The sequence below is a fragment of the Excalfactoria chinensis genome, chromosome 5 (assembly GCF_039878825.1).
Source record: "Excalfactoria chinensis isolate bCotChi1 chromosome 5, bCotChi1.hap2, whole genome shotgun sequence".
In the NCBI taxonomy this organism is placed as follows: Eukaryota; Metazoa; Chordata; class Aves; order Galliformes; family Phasianidae; genus Excalfactoria; species Excalfactoria chinensis.
The window spans coordinates 9,500,294-9,527,586 of NC_092829.1; the positions used below are offsets into that span (position 1 = coordinate 9,500,294).

Consider the following 27,293-nt stretch of genomic DNA (forward strand, 5'->3'; position numbering starts at 1 on the left):
TACTGGTGTTCTGGGTAAGTCTTAAGATCAGTTTCACTGTAGCAAAGTACATCTTTTCTGTTCTAATTTTATGAGGAACCAAATTTTCAAAACAGAACATGCAATTCTCAGTGCCAAAATTTAACACTTAAATTACACACACACACAAAAAAAAGAGACTAAACAAGTACTGCATGAAACAGACAAAGAGCTTTGTAATAGGTACAGTTAAACAGCTTCTAAAAATGCAGTATACGGGATTTAAAACGATTAGTAAAATGCCTGCATTTTTCAGATTGAGATTTATTCCAATATTTTTCTTTTTTTATTATGATGAACACATCCACTTTTCATTTTAAAATGCATATACATATATACAGACATCAGCCATCGCAGCACAAAGGGCAGCAGCTGGATGCGAAGTGCCCAAAAGTTGGAGCAAAGAGCCATTTTGGAAACAATAGAACAACAAAGCCTCTCTCTTCAGAAGGACAATCTGCAGTTTGCATTTCCCACAAAGCACACAGGAGCTAGAATCTAGCTCCTTAGCTGGCATTACTCTCTTGGCTTTCAAGATCTCAGGTGAAATTCCCACAGAGTAAGTCCCATGTGCCCCAGCTCATCCACCTTCAAGGACAGAAGGGGTGAACCAATCCTGCTTTGAACATTTAGCTCTGGAACAGACAGGACAGACTTTGCAATCTAATACCAAGATGTAGTCAGTCACTCATCTCTGATGCACACCTATCTGATCTAAACACTACCTGTAGAAATCTATGGTAGATTTTCAAAAGAAACGCATGGTTCAGAAAAAAATAAGACCAAATAAGAATGAGACGTGGTAAAAGGGCTTCAGTAGAATGCCACATCTTTAACTGCCAAACTAGAAGTCTGTCAAAGAGTTTCAAATTGAACAATTTATTCTATAATAAGATATTCACTTTTTGTGCACTACAGGATTTTCTCAAACTGTTAGGCAGGCATTTTCCCATTTTCAACATTAGAGTCACTGTGCCCAACCATGCAGCTAAGTAATACACGTATGTATATATAAACAGTATCAGAAAGGAATTAAGCAACACGTAACAACAGATGATGCAGGGCATGCCAACTGTTTAAAGCTCTAATTCTACCTATGGTTTCTGAACTTATTTCTGGCTATATGCTCACAGAAGTGCAATTTTTATGGTGCATTATACAGCCTTTAATAGGACAATTTTTGTTTGCAGTAATATACACTTTTTTGCAGTCACAGCTCAAGTACAGATTTAATGATATTCTTATGTCCTCTAGAACTGGGGTCTAAACTCAGGAGCATTCAACTGAGAAAGTCACTGATAAAATTGACCAGGAACATATACTTTCTCTTTTCATGGCAGCTTAGTTTCAATTAATAGGTAGAGTGTCCATCATACATGTTACATTTCATTATCCTGGGAAAAAAGACTGTCCCTATGTTCATGAAGTGCCTTGTGCTCCTTGGGTATTGTGAAATAATTAACAATTTACAAGTATTACCAGAAGAGGGGGGAAAGAAGAATAAGAATCTAACTGAGGAAGCAGGTATAACTGGAAAGAGGCAAGTTCATCCCCAGATCAGAAACTTAGCTTTCCTTAAATGAAGTTTACAGAGTGATGAAAACTTTAGTAAGCTCTTCCCATCCAAAGCAAGTTCTTTTTTGGGGGAAAAAGATAACATATCAATTCTGACAGAAGCTACTTATAAACAAGAACATGGTTCTGTTCAAAGACGCATGCTTCTCTTTGTTTTGCAGCGATGTATAGATTGGATTAAGCTTCTACATATTAATAAGTTTCTGCATATTAAGAGAAATGTTAATGCATTCTTGCATCTGATTGTAGGAGTGTTTTATTACCCTCTATGCTACACTGATTCTCCAAGTGTCAGTTATTTTTTTCCCAAATTTAATAATCTTAACCTTTTTTTTCTTCCATGAACTAATTCATATTAGCGACTCACTAATATTTTTCTAGTCTTTACTAACTCTCGTCAACATTCACTAAAATTTCACTCACTGTTTTAATACAGTCACTACCACTGCCCCAAGATGCTGCTCTACTGCGATCAACAAATGCTTTAGATCAGGGTAGGGGTGTTAAAAAAGAAAGCAGGAAAGACATGCGCTGATCTTGGGCAAGCAAAGTTTATAATACAGACACAAAACTAATAAGTTAAATTTTTAAATTGCTGATCAATAAATCATTAAAGATATCTGAGTGTTATCACACTTAACTGTGTGGTAGAAAAAGCTTTTCTTTAGATCTCACATTTTAATAAAGAAAATGGCTTCTGGCAAAATTCTTGCGAGATCTTACTAAAAAAAAGCATTCCATTTTTCAGCACAACACCAGGCAAGACTTCTTACCTCGCTCCTCATGAGCGTTTTAACACTGCATTTATGAGGACATGAAACCATGACACACGGGCAGTCTGTATCTTCATGTTTCTACAGAGAAAAAAGCAAACAAACCACAGATCAACTCATACTCTGACACGAGTGAGAAGACTTAACTGCAAAGGAATGCATCCTACAGTAATTCAAAAACACAGGTTGCTTTCAGTGTTTATCCCAATTGTGTAAAGAGTTAAAGAACTTCAATGCTGAAACATCCTTTTATACTTTTGATAATGTATTAACATTCTAAAGTAAAAACAAGGATTTTCTTATCTTTCCTATGGAGAGGAAATCTACTTGTTTCATCTTTTATCATCTTTTTACTCAAAAACAATGTGAATGCTAAGTCAGATTTTCTCCCCCAAGAATTACTCACAAAAAATGGTCAGCTTTAACAGCGAACAGAAGTACTGCAGATATCCGCTTAGTAAAAGTATACAGCTCATGGAAAAGCTCTTCAGAAATACTCATTGTACACTCAGATAATCTTTTCTTCCTACCTACGGATATTACCCTTCCAACACTTTTCTAAATTTTATTCCCAAATATCTGATACCAAGAATCACTGCTACAAACCCAAAGTTCAAAGATATATTGAAATTTATCACACTGCTAGACAGGCATTTTCATCTGAACCTAGATGATGACAGATTCTTTAGTATAGCTGTCAAACCCTATCATCATACAGAGGGAAGAAAACCAGGCCTAATCTAATTGAATTTACATATCTTCTCAGTTTTTCCTCAGCAAAATGAAAATCTGGAAAAAAATTATTGTTTCATGTCAAGGAAATGTCCCATTCAACTTGAAACAAACTGCTTCATGTCTAGTACTTAAGAACAAAAAGCAAAGGAACCAAAAGATTTAGACTGATAAGCTTGCTAGAAAAGGAAGAAAATGTAGCAGGCCGTTTTTGCCCAATAACAATGTTTAACTTTGAAATGAAATCAAGAAGTAGAGGAGATGTGAAGAAGTTCAGAGATGTGAAAGGTCTTGGTTCAAACCTCACTCAAATCTGTGAGCACCTGAGAACATATTCTACCTCACTTTAAAAAAGAAAACAAAACAACAAAACACATCAAGCATGCCATTCTGGAGCTTGTCTATCCTCCAATCCCTCTGAAAAGCAAGAAAGACCAAGTAGGTTCTTACCAAGACAGATGGGATAGCCTTCTAAGGTGTGGCAGGAGGTTCAGTTCCTTCCTACCAGGACACAGTCACCTGAACAGAGGCAATGCTAGCATAGATGGAAAACACCTCCTCAGAACAACAGTACTCTGATGATAAGCAGCAGGGACACATCTGGCTCCAGTATAGCAACAAAGGAGGAAGGTGACAAGGCCTCACATCTTCCCTAGCAGCTGGCCCAGTTAGTTCAGCTGTATTCCATATTAGTGAACAAGTGAAGTCCAGCTTGCCGTGGCGGGAAGAGAGTGGTAATGAAGACCCAAGGCAACAAGAAACATTACCCTTCTACCCCTATATCATAATGCTATTATTTAACTACGAATTTCATAGGAGAAGCACTAGAAGTAATAGAACATAGAAAAATATAAGTTAGAATGATTTTAAGCTACTTGTTTCCTTTACAACATAGCAGCTTTGTCTGTCAGAAATTATAGCAAAAGGTAGCTATTACATGTGGTTCAAAGCAGAGAAATTAAGAAATTAAGTCACCAAATAACAGTGCAGGTTAGGCAAATGCCTAAAAAAAAAACAAGGAGGGGTGGGGGGTGACCTAGCATTGTTAACTAAAGATTCTGCCTTCAACAATGGGGATTTCCTACCCTACAGGTCATGGGATTCTATGAAATACTCTGGTAAAATTATTTTTGTTTCCATTTGCATACTTTTTTTCTCAGTGCACTCCCTCTATCTCCATTTTCAATTCAAATCACCGAGGCCTGTTTCGCTCATTATCACAATAGAAAAAAAAAGTAGGCTACTGAAGCTAGAGATGAACTCAACCTCTGGGTGACAAACCTCAAATTCAAAAGGAGCCTATCATTCAAATGTTCATTCTCATTAAGCTTCGAATTCTCATTACTAAAGTACAATGACATGACACTCAGACCATAAAAAATAAAACCATTAGCACTTCTCTAATATCTGAACTTTAAAAAATCTAGGTCAATGAATAAATAAAAACGAGAGATTTCTGAAACTAAACAGTTTTATGTTCCTCAAAAGGTATGGATGATTTCAGAATCTCAAAAACACACCTGTAGATATTGCACTGCCTCTATATAAATAAACTGATTACAATAAACTCATGGGCATGTTGGTTAGATATGGAAAAGCAGCTGTACAATACATATCTAATATTGACTGATTTTGCCCACTAAGATAGAACATATTTTTTAAACATCATTCTTTGTCTATTATCAATTCCCAGCCAACAGAAAAATCTGAGAGAATAGCACTCATAATCTAATTACAGTTTCACCTTTTGTGTGCAAAAATAAATAGTGTAAATAATTTTCTTCACATATATACATTTTTGCAATACTTGCAAGTATATACTCAAATAATATGAAGACTTCCAAAACTCAGTAAGAGTCATAGAATCACTTGAGTTGGAAGAGACCTTCAGAGGCCGTCCAGTCCCACTCCCCTGCAATGAACAGGGACACCCAGAGCTCCATCAGGTGCTCAGAGCCCCATCAAGCCCGACCTTGACTGTCTCCAGGGATGGGGCATCCACCACCTATCTGAGCAACCTGTTCCAGCACCTCACTACCCTTACTGTAAAAAAACTTTTCTTATACCAAATCTAAATCTTCCCTCTTTCAGTTTGAAACCATTTCCCCTTGTCCTATCACAACAGACCCCACTACAGAGTCTGTCCCCTTCTTTTTTACGGTCCCTTTTTAGATACCAAAAGGCTACTATCAGATCTCCCCATAACATTCTTTTCTCCAGACTGAATAGCCTCATCTCTCTCAGCCTGTCCTCACAAAGAAAGTACTCCCATCCCTTGGATACAGATGTTTTTTTGTGACAACACCTCTGAGCAAGGAGGCTTCTCATGATGGCTATACTTAGTTGAAAACACATAAGAATACATGTGACAAGGATCACTCTTGGTCAATCGGAGTAAAAATAAGCATTAAAATGTAAGGGAGTAATACGGTAAAATGGGAAATATGCAAACACAGCTTTTAACTATATGTAAGTATGGTTCTCACCTCCTGCACTGTACTTGCAACTCACAATATGCTGCTTATCAGACAACCTACTTAGAACAGCAGGAAGCCTGTCTAGGCCTGTCATGTACTGTTACTATCAGGCTAAGACACTTGTGTTATCGCATTTTTGTCTTCTTTCCTATAACAGCTCACAGAGCACCAAAGAACTGACATTATTTCTCTAGCCAATTGCTATGCTTATGCCTTTCCAGAATAACATTTAATTGCTGATGGCAGCTGCATTTATTAGGTCCACTTAAGCAAAACAAGTAGTTACTTTAGCATCGACATCAAGGAGCAGATTTGAATTTATGATTTTTAACTGCAGTATCTGAATATCAGAAAAACAGAGAAATTGTTTCCCAGAGATTGCAGTAGCTGGTGCCTCTGCTGTAGGGAGAAAAAAAAAACAAAGAAGAAAAAAAACAAACAAAAACTAGTCCATTTTCTGTTTTGACTTACGTTTTGACCACCTGAGAAGACAATACGCCAGAGGCAACTAAGTAAGCAGAAGCACAAAAAGAGCTACTACTCTGAATTAATGTACAGAATCTCATTCTATATACAAGAAAATACTGCACCTGCAACATAATCATTGGGACTTGGCTTTTACAGTATTTACAAGTTGTTTCCCGGTATTTACAGGTCTTCTCTACATGGTCTGGCAAATCTTTTCTCAGTATTTTTTCTTTGCAATCAGCACGAGGACATGCAAGTTCTTCAAACTGACAATCGGTTTTCAAATGCATCTGAAAGATGAATAAAAATTAGTCAAGCCAACTAAGTTTCGCGCATCTGTTCTAACCTTTGAAGATGTCCCATACAAAATAACTCAGAATCAAATTAAGGTTAGAACCAAAGTAAGCAGTTACCTTATGCAGTATATTGCACAAAAGTAACAAGTCTTCTCAGAAGCAAATTATTGACTTTATGTTCTATTTACATAGAATATAGTGAAATCTTCTCTAGAGACGTCTTATGACCAACTTTCATACTGTAAATGTTCAAAATTCCATAACAGGCTATTTAAGAAAAAAATGTAAGCATTCTTTTTCAACATGTATTATCTCATATAAACATATATCTACTTTAAGGGTGGTTTTGTTTTTTTTAATACCTGAACTGGTTCACTTGAAGCAAGCTTAAGAACTCACATATTTTACTGCAGGTGTGCAATTATCCCAACTGACTCTTAAGTTACTGGATTGCTGCTATGTTATGCCTTAATGAAACAAAGCTACAACATCTGGGTAAATAAGGCGAAGCCAAAGGTTTGATAATCCCATGTAAAAATCACCACTTACATCAGACAAATATCGTTAATAATAAAAAATAAAAATAAAAACATCACCCAAAATATCTCCCATTTTTAAAGCACACATTAGGACTCAAAACAATTCAATTCTGTTCCAACTTCATAAATTCAAATCAACCACTCATGTGAGTACATCAAGACACTGGCCAACATTTTCATTTGTAAGATTTCTTCTCACACTTTATCAAAAAAGAAGGCTTATGACTCTTAGATTACTTACCAGTAACTGACCCAAGGAAAGTTGTTCTTTGCAGCCCTTGTTTTCATTTCTGCAGTATATCTGAAGAGCAAGTAGTTCTCTTCTGCAACAATTATCCTTAAATACCTGGAAAAAAATAATTCAAAATTAAAAATCAAAGGCCACTCCACTTCAGAAACTTAAAAGCTCTCAAGAATACAAAAATTCAAGGAAAGCAGAAAACATACAATGTAATGTCATCTAATTCTAGCCTTACGTGCAAAAAATAAAACACTAAACATGCATACTGCAGATTACTCCACTATGAAGCAGACCAGTGAAAAAAGGTACCTGGACAGAAGCTCTAATAAAATAAAGGGTAACGGTAGAAGAAAAGACTAAGATTTTTTGCTATTTCCATGCCTAAAATAGGCATAAGCTAGAACTCCCCAGGTTATTTGAGATACTAGAAGTAAGATAAAGAAGAGTCCAAGCACACCAGATTAGAGAAAACCACAACAACTAGTCTGGTTTGTTCAAACATCTACTTCCACTTCAGTGGTAATATACAGTTATAGAAATTTTTTAAGGTCTTAATTTGGAGGAGGTTTGTTATTTCACTGACAAGTAGGTTTCAGCCATTTTTCCATTTTAGTGTTTATAAGATTTTTCAGCATTTCTATTTATAATAGAACAGCAAGAAATTAGAAGCAGAATGCTCAGGGGTTTGGATTTTTCACCTTTTACAGATGATATCCCACAAAGCCTTTGATTCAGAAACAACGCAATGGCACTACCAAGAAGTCCTGTTGCTAAGGGGAGAAACTCGGAAAGAGGACTGAACACTGTTACTTATTAGTCCAAAAAAAGGGGATAAGAAGCTCCAGTTACTTGTAATTTCTTCTGTGACCATTTAGAAATACTTTTAGAAATACTAAAGTGCTATGTTCAACCATGGTTACTTTACCAAAAAATGGAATTGTCTGATGCAGCTTTCCTGCAGCATATGCACTAACCACCGAACTGTTCTGCATACTATCATTTAATAACAAGAAGTTTGGATGAGAACTGTCCACAGTGACTATGAATCTATTCCAAGCATCAGTAAAGAACGAAACACTGCAAACAATCTCATCCAAATCTCATCTGACACAGGTCACTGATTCCTGTTTACTTTTCAGATGTAAGTTTAATGAATCAACAAATCTCATTTAAATAACCAATTTTCAGCACTGTAGGTTGGTTGTGCTTGTTCTGTTTGTTTTTTTTTTTTCCCCCATGAAATAATTCAGTGTTACTAAGCACAGCTTTGCCAACTGTAATTACGATAAGAGAATGATTTTTAAAGTTTTGCAGAGAATGTCTGAAGGCTGTTTAGTGATTTTGTACACCAGTATTCTGTGGGAAGAAAGAGGTTTCCCGTTTCCCAAAAATCACCATCTGATGTGCACAGTTAGTCCAGCGTATGTATTCCAAATACACTGCCTTTCATGTCATCCTCCTGTGTTAGAGATTTAGGAAGTTTCACAACAAATGTACACATTTATATGTGTTAAGAACTAGAAAGCCTGAATTGAAATAATGAATCAAGTAGACATCGTTGCTACTGGGCTGATTTCCTCAAGAGCCCACCTATGTCGAAAATGGATTGTTAAGCACTGTTCAGAGAACACCTCAGTGTTAAGACAAGGAGAGACTGATGTATCCACTAACATTTTCTTGACAATGGTTATGACTAGAAACATTTATTGAGGCAGTAAAGATTAACACACACACACACAAATTACTAAATACTTCAGACAAATTTGATGTTAAAAAAACTACATAAACCACATACAAAGTCAAAAATAATTTTCTTTACCCCTCATTCGTTCACACAAGAAATTTTATTGTGGGGGAAAAAAAGGTGAAAGACTATAATCTACACGTGAAATAACTTATACATATAAAAAGTCTCTGATTCTATTACAGTTACTGTAACTTCACACTGCTATGGTTCCAGTGTGGCTCATGGAACAACCTGTAAAACAAAGTTAGTGAACAGTAAATGTTGGTCTGCAGCCAAATGACGAGCAAGATTTGCCAAGATCTGTCACAGTCTCTGAATACCTACAGGAGATGCAGTATTTGTTACTGTCCCCTCTGCTGAGGAGAGAATAATTGCAAAGTGTTGCTGCAGCTCCCAGATATGAAAAGCAGAAGCAACACCTGGCTGGACCATTCAGGTTGAAGCTGGCACACTGTTCTCTGACATGTGGTTAACAGTAAGAATGAGCTGCCTTCCCAGATATGGCTTAGATTTTACAACAAAACTATCTTCCGAAAGTAGCTTATGAAATAATGGCCACAAAATACCAACACATCTTATGTATGCTACACAATCCAATACTCTTGAATAAGAAGTAGTTTAACGATACCTTGTCTTTTACTATGCTTTCTTGACATGCTGTACATTTTGGACTCGGAGTGCTGCAGAGAAAAAAAAAAAAAAAAAAAAAAAAGATATTGTATTTCAACTCATCTGAGTTTTAAGAGCCTAAGAACTTCAGTTTAAGAGCCACTTTAGTTAGTTACAATTATTCAACAGTGTTTTTTAAATGTTAAAAGTGAATTCAGTTTACTAGAATGAGGCAACATGACGTTACCACAAAAAATTTGAACACTGAGTCTGGAATTCTTGAGAAAATAAAACCACCACTATGCCTCTAGCCACTTCTGTAGTGGTTTGCTCCACGAAACCTGCACCAGATCCACAGCTCCTGTCAATTTTCTGTCTGACGGTGCAAACATGGAAAATATTGCTTCTTTCTATTATCCAGACCTCTTTCAAACAACACATAATTAAACCTCACTCTCTCTGACAGTGAGTTATATATCCTGTTCTGGTTTTAATAGCTGCTACAGGTCCCAGCTCCCTTTATCTTGAGTAAATCTATTTATGCCTCTGCAGTTCCTTTTTCCCCACATAAAATGAGGATAGCCACAGCAATTTCTCTCTTAAAGCACTGAGATCCATAGATGAAAAGCAATAGGTAACTGCTAGGTAATCTCTTTTTGCAAGACAGCTAACTGACAGACCATGCAAGTTGCCGTTGTTTGCAGCATTGCAGATCAATGTAAAAGATCAAATTGGTTTGATTATTTTATGTTTATTATTTCAGATCACCTCACTGGCCTTTAATCATTGAAACGACCATTCCGTACATCGGAATGCATTTCTGAGCACCTTACCTGCCTTGCAACTTCAACATCTGTAATATTTTTTTAAAAGTAGGAATTGGAAGAGGAGGGAGAACTAATCAACTTAAGGGCATATAGTTTGATACAGTGTCATCCCTCCCTTGCTTTTACTGAATCCACTCAAGCATCCCACTTACTCTTCTAAACTACAGTTGCATACTGAGCAGACATCTTTATTGTGTTAGCTACACTGACTGCTAGTTCTTTGTCCTCAAATAACCCTGGAAAAGAACCTAGTAGTATGCAATCAGTGTGTGTGCAGCAGCATATCAACACTGAATGAAAAATTTTGTGCAGGATTTGTTTGCAACAGGCACTTAAACATAGTGAAATAACTAGAAAGAAGGGGCAGTATGGTAGATGGTCTTTACCTATGTGTCCTTTTCAGTAACAAACTGGTTGAAAATAGAGTAAGGTAAAATTACACATATTCTAGCTGCACTGTAATAAGCACATGTGCATGTCTCTCAGCAGGGAAGGAAAATTGCCCAGATTCCAGCAATGCCAGAAGCATTACTGCTTGGATTGTTAAGGATCTGCTCTGTCCATCTGCACACATCCAAGCATGCCAGGTGTTTGCTTTTCTGCAGTCACTGCTATTAACTGTGCAAGAGCCTTCCAAAAATATATATTCAGAAAGAAATAACTGCATTTCTTACAACAAACTACACCTTACCTAAAGAATTCAAAGAAAAGCCTTCCTCATCCCATTCCAATTTGGCATACTGTAGCAAAAGGCCTACAGGAACATATTAGTGAGCTACAGACGCTTGCATTTCTTCAGTATGGAGGTTTCTATCATCTGATAGGGTAATGTAATAACCCTGTAATGCAATCACTTTTACCATACAGCATGTACTCCTGATGTACATCTTTCTGAGACTACAGTATTTCCAAGTGAAATATAAGCTACTGCCTCGAGTTAGAATGGTCACAAAAACTAAACAGGAAGTCACCAGAGTTTTCAAAGTCAAATCCTCTCTGTATTGGTAGTGCAACATGTAATATCCAGTAAGCTCATTTTGTTCTGCACCTCTGCTTACCTACTAGTGAATAGAAATACTGACTGCTTATTTACACCGGGAGATTAAAGCTTCAAGAACAATCTCTAAACATCAGACCAAGTGTCAAAATAACACTGCTAAATACAATCACTAGCAATTCATCAAAGTTGAGTGACAAAGATATATACTTCCGCTGATGCACAGAAACTTCTTAAAATCTAGATATTTCTTTTTAAACAACCACACTTTTATTCTTACCTACACTGCAAAAGATTACATCTTTCAGCATTTATTTTATGTCTAAAACATTGGCTCACACAGTTCTATGCTCTGGCATTCCTGACCCTACTGGAACCCATAAAACACAGCAATTCTATGTGTTTTCTGGTGTTTTATGGGGAAAGGAAGTTCCACAACCATTAACATTTATCCACGGGTCCCACCAAGTGGCTGTAAATCTGAGTCCACCAGTAGGTTAGGTACTATCATTCCAATGAGCCTTTGCAGGCTCACTTCTTCACACAGCCATAGTTCCACATTATCAAATGGGTCTTGGATCAAAACAGACATGTCAACACGGGAAACAGCTGTTCAGTTCATATTCCAGACTATTATGTTTTTACATTATGCACCACCATATGGGATTAAAACAATTTAATAACAATTTTGACAATATTTACAAAATTTTACTTATCTCAACTTTACCCAGTATAGAAGACAAATGGCTGCATCAGCACATAGGTAAGAAATAAGAAAACAACCAGCAAGCTAAAGGCTGCTGCCAGCCTTTTAAACATGTTTCATTACAATGGGAAACATACCTCAGCAAGGCATTCATGCAAGTCTCACAGAATCTGTGTCCACATTCAGTCTGTTTAGGATTGCATAAGATGAAGTGACATTTTTCACATTTATACTTATCCTCCACAGCATTTACAAATTTCTCTTTGTAGCCACCTTGCTCTGGAACATAAATTGATGCTGAAGGACTGCGATCAGGATTGGCCCTTTGTTGTACCATTTCTACAGATAAAGGGGGTTCTGTCTTCTTACTGGTGTCCATGCTCTAAGATAATTTCTGTGGAGCAGAAACAAAATAAGACAAGCTCTGAGAAACAAAGATCTGTTTTTCCATTTAAACAAAATGAAACAAACCTAGCATCTGAGAGACTACAAAAAAAAAAAACAGAAATCACTAAGGAAAGACCTCATGTGGACATAATACATATGTGAAGTGGGTATATATGTGTAAATATATTAAGATTAGAAAAATCATAAAATACTTAACATTTTTAAAGGCTCTAGAATGTCAAGTATTAAAAACCTATTCCTAAAAGCAGTCTTAGTTAAATTTCGCTATCAATTATTAACAAGAAAGAGCAGAGTTTGTATCCTTCCACCTCTGTTGCTGAAAAAACATCAGTAATACTGAAGTTGTACCTTTCATTAGAGGTAGCAGCAAGGGGTATGGAGGAGCAGGTGTGCTGGTGTAGTACCATGCACAATGCCACTCACACGCTACTGTAAAAAGCACATAACCACTACTATTCTACACAAGATCTTTGGAGTCCACACACTCTCACTACCAGTTTTTCCTTCTCTCATGCAATACCAGTGCATAATGCACAATGTTTTAGAGAAAAATATCAAGTTTTTATTCATTAAACACCTTTCCAACCTTTCATTATAATTCCCACATGTAGAAAACAGGTGACAAGTCTAATAGACAGAGGAGATATGTGTACATAACATGGCCACCTGGTTAATTAAATAGGACTAAGTACAACTGACATGCAGCTAAGAAAATCATTAATGTAACCAAAAGATGAATTACAGTACCCATTTTTCTGGACTATAACACTTCTAGGCCAGCATGCAATGAATTAGCATAGGAACAGAAGAATACCACAAGTTAAATTCAAAAACCTGCTTTGAATGACTTCTGACTTATAGAATCATAGAATAATTTAGATTAAAAAAGACTGTTATGATCATCAAGTCCAGCCATTACCTAACCACCACCTCCATCCCTTAAGGCGTTCAAATTCAAGGTTGAAGGGGTTTCTAGGCAGCCTGATCTAGTAAGTAGCAAACTTGCCCAAGACATTCTATGAAGCTAACACCATAAGTCAAACACTAAATATATCCCTAAGAGCCACATCCACACACCTCACCACAAATACCTCATAGATGGGAACTCCACCACCTCAACAGGCAGCCTGTTCCAATGCCCAACCACTCTTTTCATGAAGAAATTATTCACAACATACAATCCAAATCTTCCCCAGCAGATCTTGAGGCCTTGTAATTAAGTACATGTAATTAAATGTATTTTCTTGTAGGTAATTTTTCATCTACATACTCAGTCTGAAATTCTCCAGAGACTAAACACACACACACACACACACACACACACACACACACACACACACATTCCCTTCTTTTGTTTCTGATGCAACTGTTTTTTCTTAATTCAAAAGACAAAATCATTACAACTTGCCACTGATGCTACTTCATGTCTTGCCAAGACCAATGGAGTAAGTGTAGAGATGCTTAGTGAAGAATCCACTTCAGCACCCTCCCATCCCAGGGGAAAGCCTCGCTGCATCTCAATAAACTAGAGAGTAAGCCTGAGGAAAAACATCCTCAGAACTCAGTATACAGACTGAACGATTTGGTCTTACTCAAAACCAGAAAAAAGCCAACAATAACAACAACAAAAAAAATCAGTTTCTGTGTTCACTGAGAGGTAAATATATAGTTCAGTTCATAATTTGAATTAATGTTTGCCTGCTCCTTATCTAGTCTTCAAAGACTGTTCTGCCAAGGCATTAGACTCTGCAATCTGAAGGAGAGGGAAATCAGTGCTGAACTGTAAGCAATTTGCAGTTCTCTTTAATGAGGAAATTCAGATTAAGTTAGTCCAGGGAAGCAAGCAAAGCCTGAACTAGAATTTCAGCAGCAAGAATAAAAACAGACTATGACAATACTGAAGAGGTAATTTCAGAGGTTGTAACCAGAGCACAAAAGATGAGATGTGATGCTGACAAGAGTCTAGGAGACAAGAAGGTTAAGAGAACTGTCATGAGTGAGAAAGGAAAGCAGCTAATGAAAGTAGTTGAGCAATAGAGATTGCACAAGACATGACTGGCATTGCTGAACATTCATGGCTGAACAGAGGTGACCTCAGACACAAGCTGAGGAACTCTGAAGCACTAACAGAAAAATGTGAAATTTAGCTACCTATAGATTTGCTTCTTGTGTACAACTATGAGAAACACTCAATTTGGAGCTTCCAGTTCAGGAATCTCCAAAGGATTCCAGTTCTGTGTTGATCTGTGGCTAGCAGATACTAGTATCTCTTCTTCCCTTTTCAACTACCTATTCTTCTGTCATATTTGAGACCTCTACTACTCATTCTGTCAACTCTTGAAGTCAGCAGATAAATCCAAGCACACTTAATGGTGAGAATAACAAATACAGGGAATATGATTTTCCTTAGAATGCAAGAACAAAACATGACATGGTCTGAATTTGACTCAGAGAACAACTTCAAAAAAGAGGCACTGAAAGAGATGCTGAAGGGTGAACTTGCAAATCACGACAGTACAAAGAGCCTGAGCTTAGAGACACCCTACACAACACAACTGCTGAATGTTTATTTCCTCAAATTTCTCTCAGAAAGAAACTAATTATGATTTGCAATTTAAAGTCCTTCAGTAGCATCATTTCTTCATGGAAAGTGAGTAACTGGTCACAAGGAGGCAGGCAGGAGTGAAAAGGAGAAGAGGTAAGATTTAACTGAGAAAGATACTGAATGTCAAATGAGCAGCAGGTGAGAGTTTCACAGAGATATGAAACTGATCAGGGGCTGAACTGTCAGCTGAAAAGAGATTTCATACCAAAACAAGCTGTACAGTGCTCCACATGACTCCCCATTTGGAATTGATATATTGGATATCTTGTCACAGAAAACAACCAGAAAGCCCACTGATAAAATTTACTATGCAATATGCATAACGGTGAGATTTGTGTACTTCAGCTTTTATGTTTTTCAGTCATAAAAGTGCAGCAGCCAGCCTGGTGAAGAATTCTCTTCTACAGTATTCCCAACAGTCAGCATTTTCTTACGCCGCATAAACAAGACACAATTCATGAACTGCAACTATAGAATACTACAGAGCATCTAATCCTCTTTATTGCAACCTAAGAGCTGCATTTAACAAGGAGGTGGGGAGATCTGATGTTTATCACAAACTGCACACACAAGTCAAACTACTGCAAGCACAGCTACATACTCATGCATGAGTTACATGCTATTACATGTGTATATGAGATCAGCAATGAATACAAGTGTAGAAAGTACAAACATTTCAGCTGCCATCCCTTTGCAAACAGCTTTCTCTAATGGTTTACATACCTCTACAGGGTGTCATCTGTGATACCAGTTTTTCCTTTTCAGGAACTTTTTAACAGCAGGAATTGGATTATACCCCCATAATCATGTTTTAAACTGCCAGCAAGAAACAATTTTGAAGCCACACCTCGGTAAGATACTATGCGCATACAATAGGGAAGACAACCACTTCCAGAAAGAAGTGAGAAGAGCCTGGCTAGAACACTCAAGATATGCCAGTTCTGGTGGAAGCTTCTGACTCCTACAGGCATGGCAAGCTGCCATCAAGTCAGTCCTTGTTCAGCAAGCTAAATCTTAACTCCTGATTCACCACTAGCTACTTCCTTAAGCTCCAGTTTCTTATCCCTGAGAAACAACACAGAGTTACAGTAAAGCATTTATAAAACTTTAAAATAAGTACATGTCTGGGAGGCAAAAACAACAACAAAAGCAGAAACAAGGTGCAACTCTTAGTTAACCTACAACATCCCCCAAAAACTGATCATAAATAGGCAGTTTCAATATACTAACAATATAAAGCAAATAAGCTTTTACAAAAGTTATAAAATTAGAAAGGTCGAGCAGTCATTTCAAGTAAGCATTATGTTCCACTAACAGTGAAGGAGATAACAAAAGATACAGTCTAATTTGTTTTTTTACTTAGGGCAGAAAAACTTTTCCATCAAATTCCAATTTCCACTGACAACAGAAGCTTCCCAAACATAACTGTAAAGCATAAACAATATTGAAAGTGAGTTCCAAAAAAGGAAATCTTAAGTCAGAGAGCAAACTAAAGATCATACTGGAAAGATACCTATTTTCATGAAGCCTATGTGGGGAACAGAAAGAGAAACTTCATGTAGTGTCCCAGTGAGTTGGGAAGTGGAACCACAATCACCACTGCGTCTGTGTGGTCTATTAGCTGGCCCGCCACTTCACAACTACATCAAAAGCACCTGCTCCTCTTGTCTAGGCCAATAAATTCCTGGCACACAGTTAGTGAAAAGAACATATACCTCTCCTTCACCACCTTTTAGACAGCCCTTAAACTCAACTTTGATTAAACTTCTGAGTGTGATTACAATATACAACATATACTGACATAACTTTGTGGCTGGTTAAAACAATAATGCAAGCTGAGAGTAGTATATTGGTGACAACATATCATCAGTTTACTCAACGCAACACATGCCAAAAAAATTAAGCCTGAGCATCAAGCCTACCATGGAAATGTTGACTTCAGAGCTGCTTACCAAAATGTCACATCACTGCAGAGGCCTGGTCTCATGTCAGGCCCTGCCTTAGTATGACAGGGCAGCTGGTGGTCACCAACATCTGGTAGAACTTTGCAAAGCGGTAGAAATGCAACTACTCCTTGTCTTCTTTTCAATGCACTCAAACATTAGGTCTAAGTCCAGTACAAAAATAAAATCAGCATTAGCATTTAAATGGGTATTTTATCTATTTTAAACTTCACCTTAAACTTGTATAACTATCCTCCAACCTGACATAAACTAATGCAAATCAAGTTTCAAGACAACCTTGAGATAATACATGAAACAGAAAAGATGAAGATCGAAAGGAAAAGATCACTACTTGGATATAAGCAGGTAATGTAGAAACATCTGAATACAGAGAGAAAAGACTGAGTATTCTCTGCATGAGAAGCTCCTGTCATTTACCAGCTCTTTACAGTCTAAGGTACAGCATTCTGGAACCATTCAGGTTGAAAGATACCTCTGGGGGTTATCCAGCCCAACCTCCTGTTCAGAGCAAAGCTAACTTCAAAGCTAGATCAGGATGCCCAAGGTCCAGTTGACCTTTCAAAACCTCTAAGGATGATGATACCACAACCTCTCCAAGCAACCTGCTCCAGTGCTCAATGCTCCCACTGTGAGGAGTTCTTTTTATAGCAATTATAATGTGATATCGTACAGAAAAAAAAAGCCTGTTCTAATATATGAACTGCTATTTTCTCAAGCAACGAGGGCAGATTTTACCATAATGTTTAAGGGCTTAATTTACTAAAAACTACTTAACAAATAGGAACACTTTTAGCAGGGCTTGAATTGTGCAGGCTATTACTTCTTTTCCTATCTAAACTAGGACATTAGAAATATAAAAAACTGGTAACTTGAAATGTTGCAAAAAACAACCACGTATGTCACAGACATTACAACAGGCTATGTTTCCCCAGTTTGCAAGATGACCACATAGCAGAAAATGAGTGGTAACCATGCTTCACATTGTTTTATTCTTTTAACTTTCTTTCACTTTCTTTGGCTCCATGCCTTTCAACAATTTGTGTCAAGTGAATTACAGTATCAAAAAGAGCATCACCCAGATACAGTTAACTCTATTTAGCAAGCCTGCTAGGCTATGCTTTCAGGGAAACAGTTCTAACATACTTGTTACCCTAAGTAACAATTACATCAGTATGAAAAGATGAGAATATTTATAAGTAGTAAGATACTATTAATTGTTTTTTTGAGTATTCAAGAGCTTAGGGACTGACAATTTTAGTAACTACTCCATAACACATTGAGAATAATTAACAATCTAATCTATATTGCACTATGGGGGGGAAAGGGAAGCAGGGAGAGGTGAGAGAAAGAATAACTCAACAACAACAACAACAACAACAAAAAGTTAAGGATAAACAAATTAAAACAAACAAACAAGCAAACAAAACAGAAAAGCAATTCAGTATAATGTAGGAAAGCTGATTTTAAGCACCACTATGTTCAATTATTAAATTTTTTGTAAGTGACACCATTTCTTTTGAACAGTGACATAAGTTACAGCAAAATGACCATGATTCAGCCTAAGGCAACACTGAAAACAGAAAACTGTTTTTATTTATTTCAACTTGCACTTGCTACCTACAGCTCTTAATAATTGCTCTGTAACCTCAGTAGGATACCAAAACACGGTATGAAGTCAACTGAAGTACAAGAAATCAAAAGCCTCTTAGAAAACAAAGACCTCTTAAGCTTTGAAAGCCCGGGCCGCAAGACAACAGATAAGAGACATGCTGTCCAAGCTTGCCATGTGTAGGACAGATAAGAGTTCATACCAGATTTCTGCATTCATTATGAAATTAACCCCTAGATTGGACCCATGTTCCTATCTGATGTTTTTAGTAGAGGCATTGAAAGAACAGGAAAGGTTCAAAGATGAGCAGAAAACTGCCATACAAAGTGTACTTCGATCTTTTCCTGCGCTGTTCAGGGGAAACCCATGACAGAAATACATATGCCAGTCCCATGTCAAAGAAGTGGATCAACAACCTACAGTTTTGCAACTTCTAACTCTGTTTACAAGGGGAAAAAAAACAGTCATTCTAAAATTAATCCCATTCTTTAGTGATAGTTATGGCATTCCCAGAATATTAAAGTCTATCTCAAGTTAAAGGTAGTTTCATTTTACGGAACTGTTTTATACACGCTTTGAAGAGAATACTAGCAAAACCAGTTTATATTTGCATCCTGAGTATCCTGTCATTATGGAAATCTATTGTCATCAATTCAGATTTCCCCTATTTCTCATTTTACAGCAAGTCTAACATTTCCTTCCCCTTTGTTACACAGCATATAAGTCATAGCTCCATGTGTTACAAGTAGTAATGCCAAACCACACATACCCAAATGAAAAGTAACTGACTGTTTCCTTGTCATGCCTACAACGATGGAAAAACAGCAGACTTGAGCTACTCATGACAATTTCTAACAGGAATCAATAAGGATCACTGCAGAAGGCAGTTCCAAATTACTTTAGTCATGGCATACAGTCCTAGAAAAAGGTACCCAATTCTCAAGTGATCTAAAAAAAGTCACTTTTCCTCCTGAGGTGTGCCCTTAAGGTTAAAAGAAAAAAGACCAGAAACAACTTGGTTTTAAACTACATCAACTCAAAACACACCGAAATCTTTTCATTTTTCAAATCACCAACTAGGAATCAAAAACTCTTGCTGTCTTTTAAAGTTAGCCTTCAAAAACAACAACAACGGATACTAATCTGTTCCACTCTGTAAATGAAATAGATGCTCATTTTCAACCCTAATGAATACTCTTCGAATCATAATCTACTCTGCTGACTGACAAGCACATGAGGAATACCTCCTGCATTGCCAGCCTCTGGCAAAATGCATCTGTGTGGACTCTCTAATGAATTCATTTAAAAATACCTTTCTTAAAATCCCTTACTTCATCTCTGGCAGTTGTAGTAAGAAAGGATCCAGAAACAAAAGTGTCAGAGACCAGTAAACAGAAAATTTAAAAATAAATTGGAAAAAGCAATAAAAGACATGAAAATTGCTTTTTTCAAGGATCTCAAAGATATGAATCTAATTTTAAAACGCAGCTGATGTTTAATGAAGTAACACTCCCAGGAAATTCTGAACACAGCAGAGAACAGAAGAAGCTGGCAAATGAAATAAACACAGCTTCCAGTGTGGCTCCATGTTTTTTGAATTCAATGTTGAAATTCAAAACCGTGGGACTAGAAACAGCCATACAAGAGTACTGAGATGACAGAACTCAAACAATAAATGCTTTCTAGTCTTACCAGATTAAGTTTTCTAAGCCTGCATACAAAACTAAATATAGATTATTTACTATTATTATATATTATTATATCTACCCTGTTTTCTATGAACCCATGTTTCCCAACCCAAATGACTACAATTCTACAAATGCAGGTAAGAAATCTACTTTTTCTCAGTGGAAAAAGTATTAAGTATTAATCAAATTCCAAAACCTAAGCAAATTATATCATCAGAATATTCAACAGTAAATTGCTCATAACACATTCATTCATCAACAGATCACGGGGCATATTTTTATTCCATTCTAGATGACATCTCCAACTTTGTCTAAAATCATTCCTTCTTATTCAGGAAGCAAGAGGAGAAAAGGCAGTAAGGGAAACTCCCTCTTCATTTGTTTTTATTTTATTATTCATCAGAACGTGGAGAAATAACAAGGACATCGACCATGTGTTCAGTGAAGCGACCAAAGGTTTATCTTCAGTGTTTTCAGTGTTTGCATTGCACTCTTTATGGCTTCCCATCCTGAATTCTGGGAAACTAAGAGGCTTTCTGTTGTTGTTTTTGTTGTTATGCTACTAGGGAAAAATCCATCTGAAACACATTTCTAAATGGAATCTGAAAAGAACATTTGTACTAGTATTTCTAGTTATTCCAGTTTCTAAATCTCTAGTGAAAATATATTACTGAAGTTTTCAGGAACAAAACCAAAAAAGTCTGGAAAAAGTCATGTTGGGCATGTCAGAATCTCAAGTCATAGAATCATAAAATCCTTGGAGTTGCAAGGGAACACTGAAAGCCATCTAGTCCAACTCCCCTGCATCAAGCAGGGACACCACAGTTAGATCAGGTTGCCCGGGGCCTGATCCACAGCCTTATCTTGAAAATCTCCAGTGATGCGGCAGCAACCACATCACCAGGCAAGCTGTTCCAGTGCCTCACCATCCTCACTGTGAAAGATTCTTTCCTTCTATCTAACCTAAACCTATCCTCTTTGAGCTTGAGACCATTTTCCCCTGCTCTGTCACCACAGACCCTGCCCCCTTCTTTCCTGCAAAACTGTTTTAATGTCATTGCTTTCTAAAGCACTTTCTAATTTCACAAAAGCATTCATGGAAGGATCTGAGTTTATTTGCAAAAGAGGATTTAGATTTAGAAAACACATTTTCCTGTCAGTGCAGGAAAGGAACCAACTTGTTGCTTTCTCTTGTGATAAAGGCTTCAGGAATGCGCTACTGAAGGCCAAGTCTGTACAAGAAAAGATGCACATTTCTTCTAGTGTGCAACAGTATTTGGATTTCCAGTTGCAAAGTCCCATTAAAGATTCTTTCACCTGGAATCTGATGCAATTTCCCACTTCCACACTCAGATTGCATTTACTTTCCCAAATATCAAACCACTTTATTATTTTGCTTTGCCTACTTTTACTTTTATGTTTGCTGCCTGCAGATTATTCCAGAGGTTTCAGATCAGTAAATGTTGACATACTGAGAATAAGCCATCTCTACACAATCAGTTTAGACAGGATAATGAACCAAGGACCAAAAAAAAACCAAACACCAAAAACCCACAAACAACAGGTCCCTCTGAACATTTGCCTCTGGCACTGGATTTTGTTAATTATCAAAAACTGATGGAGATTTTGTCTGTGACACACTTTCAAACATACTCCTGGAATAACTGTAAACTACAGATACTTAAGAGACCTGTTAAAAACTCACACCTTGTAGATCATCCACAAGGCTTCAGAAGGATTTCTGTATTCAAGCTGGAAACGTGAGGTTACCATTTTTAGTTGGAAATTCTTTTTGCACACTTAAAACCACAGGGTTCCTCGGGTTAATATTAATGAGATCACATTAATCTCTACCAAATAAATACTAAACAGAGAAATTTCTTAATGTATTAATGGCAACCAAATATTTAGCTATGCATTCTCTTTTTTAAATTCCAAACCTGACAGCCTCTAGGTATTGAACCAAATGAGACTACATGAAAATACTCAGGAGATCCCATGAAAAATTCAAGCCAACAAAGACTACCTGCTTGCATTATAAAGATACATGCAGGCAGAACCTAGAAATGCAAAAAGCAGCTCCCAACTGGAGCTGAATACCAGTTCTGAAGTATTGCATTGTTAGAGGAAGCAGTTTAAGTCCTAAAATTAAAGTATGTTGCATCAGTAATGACTATTCAGAGGACAAACAGCTGTGATTCTCTACTTTTTTCAAATAACTTGTATCTAGGCAATGACGTTTCAAATATTACAGCAGTGGTTTGGAATTTTTTACATCGATCCATGATTTTAAGACATTACCACTTCCTCTTCTTCAGTGACAAAATAAGAACAATATTACTTGTAGCCTTCTTGACCTTGACTATCCTACATCAGTAGAAAGCATTATTTTTAGAATCTCCTTCACTGAGATATAAGTGTCACAGAAAATTTTAAAAGAAAAGTAAAAAGTCCCTCCTTCCCCAAGACAGTACAATTAAAATGGTCTTGTAGCCCAGCGCTTCATGATCCAGACAAATCAATCACAGGATCTGAAAACACTAGGTATGTCATCGTAGACAAAAAGCTAGTGAGGTCAAGTCACCTGCATCTCTATACCTAAGCAGAACTTCTTCTGTATCATTACAAAGTAAGTACCCTTTCTTTCAATGGCTTTCCTTTACCTGGCAGCTCTTACATTGTTACTTTTAGAAGATAACAAGTGAGCTTCAAATGTAAACCAGTTAAGAACATCTGTATCTCAAAGTCCCAAAATACATGAAAACTCCAAAGCATGCTTCTACAGAGACAGGTCCAATGCAGCTCCTGGGATCTTTTCCAATTGTTAAGAAGTGTCTAGAACACACTAGGACAGGCTCAGAGCCTGCAGCACTTCTGCGCTCCATAATTTCATTCAAGCCTAAAGACAATGAATATTTGCTTTCAGTAGGCAAAGCTGGAAGTTTTCTTAGCTGGCAAAATACAACATTTGAGAAAAAAATAATGATAATAAAAGTAGCTCCAAAGCATCTATTTAGCATTTCCTCTATCAACCTTGGAAGCAATTACTTTGAGGTCAAGCACAGAAAATTCCTAGCGTTAGCTCAGATTCTGTAGATCAATCATAAACCATCTTAAAAGAAAGTAAAAATCTACTTTTCATGACACTCAGGGAAAAAAAGAAAAACAAAAAACAAACAAAAATAAAAATAAAAATGAAGAAGCTATGTATTCAGAAGCATACCTATACACTTTTTCCTTTCTACAGTTCTAGTGGTTTCTTCTCCTGGGCATCAATTGCACCAAGAGTTTTACTAATCACAGCTATCACCAGCACAGCTGTCAGCAAATAATATAAGCAAGGCTTATCCCATTTTGGAACAAGGATGCATTTTGTTATCAGTCCGAACAGCTACTGTGCCTCACTGAATTAATGGATTTTCTAAGTGCGTTTACAGAGGACAGAAAGCTAGTAACAGCTGTAATTAGGACAAATTCACAGTATCCAAGTTCAGCTGAATAAGGATAATACCAATTTTTTTCCCTTCCCATATAAAAATTTTAAATGCTTAATGATGTGCCATCAGCCATTTTTGTTCCATCTCCAGATATATGTAAAAAAATATCTCTATAATCTCTATTCATACAAACCTTTTGGACTCATACACTATCCTTTACATAGCCTCCTTCTATCTGGTGAGTTTTGGTCAGTAGTTTCTTTCAAGCCCTCAACCATCACATCGAAGTTCTACCTTAAAGCACAAGAATTTACAACACAGATTAAAAAAGAAACCAAAACATATTTTCCTGACATCAACCTTTCATAACATCACCAACGTAATGGATACTAAGTGCTGCACATGGGAACTCAGACTAAAGTCACCAAAATAAATGCTCGCTTTCACAAGAAGTTCTATTGCATTTTCAGTACCCAAGAGGCAGAAATTTGTGCACGACTAGACACTTAAATAAAAAGCAAGGCAAAAAGGAGATGATTTCCAGTGAAGTTTAACACAACACATAAGCAGAAAAGTAGTCAACAAGCCAAATGTCAATCCAGTGAAAAGACTGCTCAGGAAGAATGTTCTTAGGAGAATATCTACCATGTATTCAATGTTATCAAATCCTTAAGCTGGCAAACAGGGTTTTTATCCTAGCAGCCAAAAGAGGTTAGATTAAAAACCAAATGCATCAAGAAAGAATTTGACACAGATGTGAAGACAGTGTCAAGCAAGAACCCTGATTGAATCATAAGCATCAGAACATGAGAAGTGAGTCTCCAAACAGATGATTCCATAAAAAATATCTATTTTCTTGGAATCTACTCTTTAGTACATGTTCTCTATAAGAATATGTTTATAAACACAGGTAAATTGTGCATCGGTCAGGAAATCATATACTCCTCACATAAAGTTCTCCTTGAAAGACAACAGAAGAGATTGCCACATTAAAAAGTGATCTGCTAGTTTTGAATGCTCTTAATATCCAAAGTTTTTGTGACAGATTTTTGATGGAATTTCTATCCCCCTTTTCTTTATAGACTGACATCCCTCCCTTCCCCCAAGATCAGAACAGGCTTTTTGATTGCTTACATTTCCTTTGTTTTATTTGAATCTCATTTGATCTGTAGCTTGAGAAGAAAGGAGAAAAAAGCGCTTTCTCAGTGATCTGTAAGGGTTCTCTTAACTCTTGACAAAAAGAACTTTGTCTGATGGGTTTCTTTCTTCACCTTCTTCACCCTAAAGAAAGAAAAGTTGAAGTTATGTCACCTTCATTCAAAAAACCATGTACACGTTATGGTTAATGTTTTCTGCCTTCATACAAAACTTCTCCACTCAGATGCATCAGTTGCCATCACAGACTGAAGAACTCTACAGGGCAGTGAAACGCTTTTCTTAAGGCTGTTAAGTTCTATTTGGAAACATTACTCCAATTCTGAAAAGGTAACCAAGTGTTCTGCAGAGTTTCTTCAAAAAGCTCTCACCCTAAGACAATATTCAAATACACAGTTAGAAGAAAGTAACATATGTTGGGGAAAGTTTCTGGAACTTAACTTTTTAACAGGCACAAAGAGGAGGAAGAGTCTGAAAGCATCATTAATGGAAGACTCCAACAGTTTCTATCTATGTACATTCTAAAAGGTGACAGTCAAGTTCAAACATAACAAGTGCCACACCACCACTCAGGCAACCAACACACCAACTCTAAATCCCCACAGAGTTCTCATATTTACACTTCAAGGACAACACTTTGTGACCACGCTGTAGAAAACTCATTTGACTATATACAATGCATGCAGCAAAACCACACTTTTGCAATACGTTTAGTTTCTCAGCTCTTGCCAATGAAATTTGCAGCCACGTACCACAGAGCCTAACAGTGTCAGAAAAGTCTGACAAACGTGACCAGCTATCCTGTAGTGTCAGTGCAATGATGCTCCCAGATGACACTAAGCAGACTGGCACCAAGGACCCAGCGTGGCAGGGTACTCACAGCTGTCATCCTGCACAAAATGCATCAAAGATGGATCAACCTCAGCAGTTACACTGAACTGTTTATGGAAATGAAGACAGTCACAGAATTATAGATCTGCCACTGAATGTGTGAGGCTTTCGTTCTCCTAATCATGTCTGCAGTAAGTAACTTTGTAACATGAGACCAAGATGCGAACATTTATTTAGAAATGCCACAGATTTTCAGAGCTATTAAATAGGTCCTTGTTGATCTTTATCGCATGTTTCAGTTCACCTTTGTCCCTCCGGAGCTAAAAAGGCAAGGCTACACTTCTAAAAGTGTAGACCACAATCCTACTAACCAAGGGTAATGAATGGTTGCAGACTCTGAAAGAAAAAACAAACAACACACTGACCAATGAAAGCTCAGTCTACTTCTAGAAAGGGAACTGGAAAAACAGCCCAACACTAAGTTGTACAGAAACAAACTATTACTCACATGAAAAGGAGATCTGCATCTCTACAATACTTTCCCCACTAAAATAGGGTATTAACTCCCAATGAGCCCATATTGCTAGTAGATGACACAGATTTCAACACTAGATTTCAATATAATAATTCAGCAAATTACAAATTCCAAAGCTTTTTTAACCTCCTATCCAGAATTTAGATATGGATTATGATTATCCTCATCACTGTGCCATATACATGCCCAATTATATAGCTTAATTTAGGGTAGAGAGTTTGGAGTCCTCAGCCCCTCTGATCTTCCTACACATAACTCCTTCCAATTCACAAAGTATTTAGGGGCCGCCACATTTTCATTCTTACTGAATGAGTTCAGTAAGAATGCTCCACACCTAAGTTGCAGCCTTCTGATGGTGCTATATCCTTAAATCTCTACATCAAAAAACATCCAGAGACAGGAATAAGACAGAGAAAGGATTGGTTTCCAGCCCTTATGATAAACTAACAGAACAAACATTCCAAGAACACCGTTCTTGAAAAGAAATTTCAATTGTGACACTGGAAAATCAGAGTTAGAACTGACAAAATAATATTTTAATGCCTATGAAGTACAGAAACTGTCAGTTTGAGTAAACTAGACAATTCTCAGACTTTATTACAATGAAATTCCATGTGTTGCAAGCAATTAAGAAGATAATAAAAACTTCTCCTCTCCAACAGAACGCAGTTATTGTTGCACACTACACCATGCACAAATTATTTCCTTTATCCTTTAAACATCAGGCAACAGAAGTATCTTACCTTACACTCTCCAGGGTCTGAGCACAAAGGATTAAATACAAAGTATTAGGCAGAAGCTGCAAGTATTTCATATCAAAGAACAAACTAACCACTGCATCACTAAACTTACTGGCTTTCTGCCATGACACGCCAACACCAGGGACACTTAAGACTGAACCATGCCCTTCTCTGCAAGCAGCCACATCTCTGAATCAGGAACTGAAAGGCATCCATTCATTACCTTCTGCTACTAAACACAGATCTCAGTAAAAAGAGTCACCACAGCCTGATTTTCCCTCCTAGTAATCCTTGCCAATTACTGCACTGCAGTCTT

At 37.0% G+C, this 27,293-nt stretch overlaps 1 protein-coding gene across 10 annotated transcripts in view; it reads right to left on the reverse strand.

Moving 5' to 3' along the window:
- Nucleotides 1-27,293, reverse strand: part of TRAF3 (TNF receptor associated factor 3) — a 66,477-nt gene that overhangs the window by 20,361 nt on the left and 18,823 nt on the right. For 7 of the 10 annotated variants that reach the window (XM_072338505.1, XM_072338506.1, XM_072338504.1 and 4 more), the window contains 6 exons: nucleotides 24,851-24,997; nucleotides 12,143-12,399; nucleotides 9,495-9,546; nucleotides 7,120-7,224; nucleotides 6,166-6,333; nucleotides 2,367-2,447 (listed from right to left, as the gene is read on the reverse strand). In XM_072338505.1, the coding sequence (XP_072194606.1) occupies nucleotides 2,367-2,447; nucleotides 6,166-6,333; nucleotides 7,120-7,224; nucleotides 9,495-9,546; nucleotides 12,143-12,384 (648 nt within the window). In that variant the 5' untranslated portion in view covers nucleotides 12,385-12,399; nucleotides 24,851-24,997. Of the gene's footprint in view, nucleotides 1-2,366; nucleotides 2,448-6,165; nucleotides 6,334-7,119; nucleotides 7,225-9,494; nucleotides 9,547-12,142; nucleotides 12,400-23,909; nucleotides 24,011-24,850; nucleotides 24,998-26,980; nucleotides 26,998-27,293 lie in introns of all 10 variants that reach the window. The other 3 variants (XM_072338500.1, XM_072338502.1, XM_072338503.1) reach the window with 3 other exon arrangements.